Consider the following 7,948-nt stretch of genomic DNA (forward strand, 5'->3'; position numbering starts at 1 on the left):
TTATTCGTATGTGGCGCTCGTCTCGATATCAGCATTTACGGCATCCAAAACACGCTATTGCGAGACGTTGCTATTTTCACCCAGAGTCAGAAATTTCAATTGCGCGTCGCCTGAATATCAGACGCTTACGGTGCTGCCCGAAACACGCTATTGCGAGACGTTGCTATTTTCTAGAGACTTTAATTCTCCTTTCTACAGGTGCACCTGTACTTCAGCGCGCTGCCGGAGGACAAGATCCCGTACGCGGGTAGCGCCGGCGAGCGCGAGCGGGTGAAACAGCTGCTGCAGCAGCTACCGCCGCACGACAACGAGGCGCGTTATTGCAGCGGCCTGACCGAGGAAGAGAAGCGCGAGCTGCGCGTGTTCGCGGCGCAACGAAAACGCGAAGCACTCGGACGCGGCCACGCGAGTCAGCTCGAGCGGCCGCACGGTGCCGGATGCCGCGAGTGCGGGCGTGCGATCGCAGCCGGCGAGATGGCCGTGGCGGCGAGCCGTGCGGGCCCGGCCGCCCTCTGGCATCCCGCCTGCTTCGTCTGCTGCGTGTGCCGTCAGCTGCTGGTCGATCTGATCTACTTCTGGCGGGACGGCAGGCTTTATTGCGGCCGCCACCACGCCGAGACCCTGAAGCCGCGATGCTGCGCCTGCGACGAGATCATCCTCGCCGATGAGTGCACCGAGGCGGAAGGCAGAGCGTGGCACATGCGGCACTTTGCTTGTCTCGAGTGCGACCGACAGGTAAGGATGCGTGTCCTGCGACATGGCGATGATGACAATATTGATGGATCTACTGTCGGATTTATTGATTGATTTCAGCTAAGTGCTGAAGTAAAAATGCATTTCTTGGAAAAAAGGGAAAATCCGCCAGAGAGCAAAAATGACTTTTTTTCAAATTATTTCGTAATTAGTTCTTATTTTTTATCGACGATACCTTAATAATGCTAATGCATTTTGATAACGAATAAGGGTGTGTTCAATGCGAGCGGAGCTCGCTTCTATGCGCGGATCAATTACAGTAATGAAATCGATTTTAGACGATTTTTCTCGCAACAAATTGGTTCGTTCTGGCAGTACAGTTGCACTGAACACCCGCCGCGAAATTAATGATTACATTCGCTATCAAATTTACAGCTGCGTAGCAATTCGTAATCCCAGCACCAGCTGACTCTATCTTCAGCTATGTCTTCCGACTTAGATAGCGTCGCGAGCGAGCGAGTGAACGCACAGCAGCAATGTGCTTTTCACATTACATCGCATGTGTGCTTGGATGTGAACTTATAAATACATATCACACCTGCGGGAAAAACTTGGGAAAAGTTGAAGGAAAATGTGTAGATTTATTCTTATTCAAATCCATTCTATGTAATTGACTAAGTGATGATATAGGAATTTTTTCTCGATTGAAATAGAATAAAATGTAGTGTCTGTATGGCGAGTAGAAGCGTGAACTCGTAAGAACTTGCATCTTATCAGATTGCTGCTGTATGCTAGAGTACACGCTCCAGTGAATAACCGGTTACCAGTATAGTACCATTATCTCTCGAAAGCTATGCTTATTTCTCTGCGTCGAGATATCGCGACTATATTTCTTCAAAAGTTAGATCGAACGAGCTACCGTTCTTAATTATATCGCATATCCAAATAGATTGAAACCATTTTATAATCCTTCTCTTCTCCCATCATTTCTAAGCGATACCCTTTCCAAGCAAACTCGACAATTTTCCGAAATTCAGGGAGTTCAGATCTTGTTTACGAAAATAGATAATAAGATGAAAAATTGGGAATGGGATGTTTTAAGCGCTCGAAGCGTTGTTTTTCAAAGTTTCATCTCTCGACTTCCGTTCGCGAATGTAGTGAATAAATCATTTCGACGCGGACTATAATTAGCCGGTTCTTTCTGAACGCCTCATAAATTAACGCGAATCGCACACCTCTTCTTCTGTTCGCAGCTTGGCGGGCAACGGTACGTGATGAGGGAGGGTCGGCCGTACTGTCTGCGTTGCTTCGACGCATCTTTCGCCGAATACTGCGACAGCTGCGGCGAGCCCATCGGCGTCGACCAGGGCCAAATGTCGCACGAGGGTCAGCACTGGCACGCGACCGAGGCTTGCTTCTGCTGCGCTACCTGCCGCGCTTCCCTCCTGGGCCGGCCGTTCTTGCCGCGACGTGGTGCCATTTACTGCAGCATAGCGTGCAGCAAGGGGGAACCGCCGACGACACCGAGCGACTCCTCCGCCGGTCCACCGCCACCCCCGCCGTCCTTCCTTAGGTGGGTAGTATTACTACGCAAATTCACTCCGCATACCGCCTTCTCCACGCCGCGGCGGGGTCACGGGGGGTTGCTTTCATTGTTCCTGCCTCCGTGGCCGTAAAGCGAGGCAGGGGGTCGCGCGGATTCGTGCGCAAAAATTATAGCCGCCGGGGAACGAAACGTCCCGCGATTACACGAGTGCGCGCTGCGCCGCTTCCGACTTGGCGACCTGGCGTTGCACTCTGAGAAATTATTGCGGCGGCGATAAATTACTAATGTGTAGCCGGTTTCGTCGACTAACTTATTTCCTCCTGGAAGCAGAAGTAGAGAGAGAGACAGAGGGGAAAACTGAGAGATTAAAGTTTGTCGACGTTAGTAAAACCGACTATTAGTCTTATGCCTCATCTGGCAATTGCCCGAAATGCACAAAACTCTTTTATCTTGATAAATAAAAAGATAACTATTAAACAACATAATAATCGTTCGTTAATTAGCTTGATTTGTCAAAAATATTTTTATTTGCAAAATTGCTTAGGTTTATGTAATTTTTTTATCGCGATATTCGGCATATCATTACTAACGAAATCGGTGAATTGTTCAACTATTTATGCTCAAAATCTTGTTAATGTGTCATTTAGAAATGTCGGCGCCTTGTATGGTTGCATTTAAATTCAGCTTATATACATAACGATGTCATTTAGAAAAAGTGTACAAGGAGGATCGGACGTCGCATTCAAATTTTATTTCGCTTTTAATTGTCCCGAGTCTTTATCATGCCGCAAATGTGAACAGTATTTAAATCTGGAATGGAAAATAATTAGCGGCATTTAGCAGGATAATTGTTCGGTAGTCTGAAGCGAGATAATAATATCACTATTTTATATCTTTGACAGAGTATTATTTTCGTTAACAAAAAAATCTTGAAATATTTTACTCTGTTTCCCATATATTTTTTTCTCTTTTTTTCTTAACAAACTATGTGCCTAACGTCGCATTTTTCGGCGTACAGAAGCGGTAGGAGGCAAGCGACAGTGGCCACAAGCGAAGACTCATCGAGTCCACCGCCTCCACCTCCACCTCCGCTTCCTCCAGGCTCGAGGCATACTCTCGGATCTCCTAGGAGTTCGCCTCGTATGATCAGAAGGCATCAACAAGTTTCCGCTTCTTTGGCGACGACACCCACCCAAAGCGCTCTGAGCCCTGACTTTGTCACCGAAGGCCTTCCTTCCAGCGGTTCCAGACCCAGCGGCCTCGACAGAGTACTTTTGGAACGAAACCTCGAGAGGCTGCTACAGGAACGCGGCTCTCATTCTGACGAAAATCGTAGCGAATTGGGAAGGTAAACTTCGAAAAGTATTAATATCCTCTAAAATTTTAGAATCGAAAAGATTTGCACGATTTAAAAAATCCTTGGATTTTTCATGCAGATGCAATTACATCGATCAGTTTAAACAGTCAAAGCATTCAAACGTACAAAAATTGCTTTTATAAAAAAATGCTTCTATAATTTGTTATCGAAGCCTGAAACTTAATAAATGAAATGATAATTATATTGTAAGGCTGATGCAAGCGCGGGATCGAGAACCCCTCAGATGCGTCCAGAATTGCACGCCTTCCCATGCGTCAAGCATGCCAGAACTGCCGCCACCCCCGCGGCCGTCGTCGGGAGCGTCAGTCTCAGTGTCGACATCGACCGCTGGCGCAGCGTCCCCGAACGCATTGGCGCCAGAGCCGACGACATCGCCGGTGAACTCCGCGATCGGAGCCAGTCAGACGGATCCACCGACGCCGACGTCGCGGCGCGTGCGATTCCAAGGGGATCTGGATGTCAATGATCACGGCGTGACATCGCGCATCCCCCTCTCGCCAATGAACGAGCAGAACTCGTCGTCATCGCCTTCCCCACCGCCGACGTCGCTCTCGAGAACGAATGTATCTCGATCAAGGAGTTTACAGGCCGACGAAGTTGCCAGCACGTCTACTTGGGGTACGTAGAACCTTCATCACGCGGAAAAATTGTCCAGACAAAATTATATATCTTTATTTTAAGATTTATGATTGAAAAACAAAAATGTGACTTTTGAAATATATTTTTAGGAACTGCAGGTACGTCCAGATCGAGAATGGACGGCGAAGATGACGACGCTGAAAGTTGTTGCTCGACGTGTAGTTCGTCCAGCAGCTCGGACGAAGCAACGGCTTACGCACTGCCTCCTCGAAGAGCTTACGGCGGCGTTCGGATTTCCTACGTGCCGAACGACGCGGTGGCATGCGCGCGAAAACGCACGCCCACCTCTTCGTCGTTGTCGAATCAAGCTCAGAGGGACACTGAAAAATGCGTCATATCTTGATGACTCCTCCGATGCTCTAAAAGTTTCGACGTCGTTATGTCGTTGTGATGATCGGGGAGAAAACGAGAGAAGCGACGTTAGAAAAACAGAGTTCCTACGCAGTGGACGCACTTTTCATATATTTCAAAGCGTTGTTGACGTCTGCGACATCGCAGTACGATTTGCACGCGCGTGCGAAGCGACATGGACACGTCTGGTAACGTGAAAACAATACTCAATTTACTTGTGTAAATATTGCAAGCTCTCTTCCGGGACAATCGCCGCATCGTTCAAGCGCAGGTGCGTTCGTCTCTATTTTTAATACTCCATTAATGTATTTGATAATAATAACGATGACAATGACGACCTCTTTATAATAATCCTGTACAACAATCCTGTACAACAATCCTGTACTACACCGATGTCACCCGCTGTGAACCAAAGTACGACCAAGACACGTCCTGTTATTGGATATCGTCTGTTCCTACTCCTCAACATCCAATTCCAAACCCTCGCGTGCAAGACCAGAGCTGTTTAACGTGAGTATACCTTCTGATTATACACCATTACTCTCTCACTATGCTCGATTGTTCACTATTTATCCGTGCGATAATACGATAATCGTTCTTGTTAAGGACCGATTCCGACGATGGAAATTTAACGCGATTGCGAGTGATAAAATACAATGCGAAATACTTTTTGCATAATATCGGTAATTTTCTTTCAGTGTAGATCAATAATTTTCTTAAACATTAGCAAATGCGTAATATTGATTAATTATATATATATATAAAACAGTTTCACTTCTTCTGTTACCGAACCATATTAGATAATTGTCAAAGTTTTCAGTTTTTTAAGAAACAAAAAAAGAATACTTTCTAATTAATACAACGAGAGGGCAATTATAATTATTTATGTCTAAATTTTTGATGCGGAAACCACTATACTTTTTGCGCTTTTCCCGCAAGTAATTCGCGAGGAAGAGTGCGGTATATGCGAGACTACCCCAGATCTCGGTTTAATCTAATGAACTGATTGTTCGCTTTCATATTTATTGTTGGACGCGCGCGGTATGGAAATCTCCAGGTAAAAGCGGCGAGACAAAAGCGAAAATTGGAATTTACGGTCGAGTAGCGAAAAGAGCGAAAGTAGTAGGCCCCTCTTAGGGACAATCGCTCACGGTGTTAGTTCGCGGCGGTCCGTGGAGGGTACTCTCGTGCTTTCTCTCATCCGGTGGGCACATTACACGCTCCCGAGAAGACATTGCATCTGACGGCATGTCAGATTAGTTTTACCATTAGTCCCTTCGGACTTTTTACTCTTTGATTGTGGATCTTTCGAAAGATCGTCGTTAGCATACGCGCGCATCTACAATCGTGCGCCGCTGATATATTACCTAACCGACGTTCTGAGAGATGCCTGCCTCGTTTGTTTGAACGACAGAAACATTTGAGATGCAGGACCTGATAAGTCGGATCTTTGATTGAGATGTGACGGGCTTGGCTTATCCGAACAGGTGACTGCTTATTTTTCACCAGTTGATTCTGTTGAAAGCATTGATTTATTTATATATAAGTATACAATATTTTCGAACTTTTTTTAATGTTGGAAAAAATATAGAATTTTTATTATCTCCTGTAGAAAAGAAATTTAAGCAATTTTCTTTGTTTATATAAGCCGCACACGTTACGATACGTGATATTTATTTATATTAATTTTTCATATTGCACAACATCGTACACGAATCAAATCATATATAAATAAAAATTAAAAAAGGACAAAGAGTAAAATATAAAAATATATCGATAATAACGGCGGGTAAATAGAATGTGAATTGGATTAAACTTTGCATTCCAAAGAAAAGAAAGCATAAAACTAATTGTTGTTAGGCAACTAAGAGAGTTTTTTTCCAAACGCATGAACATAATTAGAAATATACAGGAAATACGGGCGTGAATTATGAGTAGAACATTAGGGGGCTTCATCAGTACGCGGAATACAATTCGACATGCCTTTCTTTTCACACTGCGAAAATTGAAATCGCTAAGTGTATGCGTGAACTAGGCCGTGATTGCGCAACTATCGCGTGCAAAGCGTGATTTCCAAGTCGGAAGCCGGCCGATAATTATGCGCCCGAAAGAGAATGCGCGTTGCGCGCCTGTCATTGCTTCTAATCTCGGAACAACAGTTTTACGATTTATCAGAGAAATAATACCGATGATAAATCGAAATTGCAACGCGTTTAAATAAAAAATATAATTTAATTGCGCGAATAATGCTGAGATATTGACGTAAAGTACAAGAAACATCATAATAAGAATTACGTAAAACTTTACTAATTGTAAATAACAATGTCAGGCTCTATTATATTTCTTGAACCAAGTCCCACACTTGGCACTCCGCACGCCACTTAAGCAGATAAGAAAATTTTCTAAAATAGCATTGTCGGGTATTTCTGATGCATGTGATCACATTTAAAAATACAACACATCGCTATTTTTTGTCCGTTTACCAATACAATAGACTACTCGTTACGTGTGATCGATGACAAAACGGACCTTCGGTCCACGCCACCCTATCCGATGTATTCGCGATTGATCGATGACACGTAATGTGGCGTGGTTGTTATAATCGGCGAGTGAACGAACAAGAGACGAATGCCGATCGATAGAACTGTGCGGGGGATCGGGGAGACGGCGGATAGGAAGGACGACATGCCTCCGCGACTCTCTTCGAGGCCGGTCGAGGGAGAGGCCGCATTCCGAGCCACGCGGCACGGAGAAAGCCTCTCGTGCGCGTTTAGCCGCAGGACGACAAGCCAGAGCCTTCAGAGGTCGAGAACAAACTTCTCTCTCGCATCCGTTACACTGACTCGAAACGCGCCACTTCGTTGTCTTGTCGACGAAATTTCTCGCCAATCGTGAACGTAATACGAGCGATATCGTCTCTTCAAAGATGTAACTATATTTCGGAGCAAGGCACACTCTTCCTTCTCATTTTTCGAAATTTAATAGGTTCTTCTCTGAAATTCCTTTTCATTAATTTACAACAGATTTGTTTATCATTGCTCGAAGAATATTTTGAATGAAACATTTATGTTTCATCTGTGTTTATTTTTTACTTGAAATCACCTGATCAGCAGATTGTCAAAGTCTTTTTACTCTTGTGAAATCTTCTTTTTTGAATAACCATCTCTCTTCATTGATTCATTTTTACAGTCCCTCCTCCCGCGGCGAAGGCCGCAAAAACGTTGGAAGGCTCGCGAGGAAGAGCGCACGCTGCGGGGTTGCGTTCACGAGACGGTATCACGTCGATTGGTACACGCGAGCGAGCGAGCGAGCGACCGACCGACCGACACCGTCTCTCGTTC

At 45.1% G+C, this 7,948-nt stretch overlaps 1 protein-coding gene across 5 annotated transcripts in view; it reads left to right on the forward strand.

Moving 5' to 3' along the window:
- LOC105675335 (protein prickle) overlaps positions 1–4,941 on the forward strand; it is a 110,037-nt gene extending 105,096 nt beyond the window's left edge. For 4 of the 5 annotated variants that reach the window (XM_012372373.2, XM_012372375.2, XM_067356430.1 and 1 more), the window contains 5 exons: positions 199–735; positions 1,947–2,266; positions 3,258–3,587; positions 3,808–4,235; positions 4,346–4,941. In XM_012372373.2, coding sequence (XP_012227796.1) covers positions 199–735; positions 1,947–2,266; positions 3,258–3,587; positions 3,808–4,235; positions 4,346–4,599 — 1,869 coding nt within the window. In that variant the 3' untranslated portion in view covers positions 4,600–4,941. The remainder of the gene's footprint in view (positions 1–198; positions 736–1,946; positions 2,267–3,257; positions 3,588–3,807; positions 4,236–4,345) is intronic. The other variant, XM_012372372.2, reaches the window with a different exon arrangement.
- The last annotated feature ends 3,007 nt before the right edge of the window (positions 4,942–7,948 follow it).

Source organism: Linepithema humile, chromosome 5 (genome assembly GCF_040581485.1).
Source record: "Linepithema humile isolate Giens D197 chromosome 5, Lhum_UNIL_v1.0, whole genome shotgun sequence".
In the NCBI taxonomy this organism is placed as follows: Eukaryota; Metazoa; Arthropoda; class Insecta; order Hymenoptera; family Formicidae; genus Linepithema; species Linepithema humile.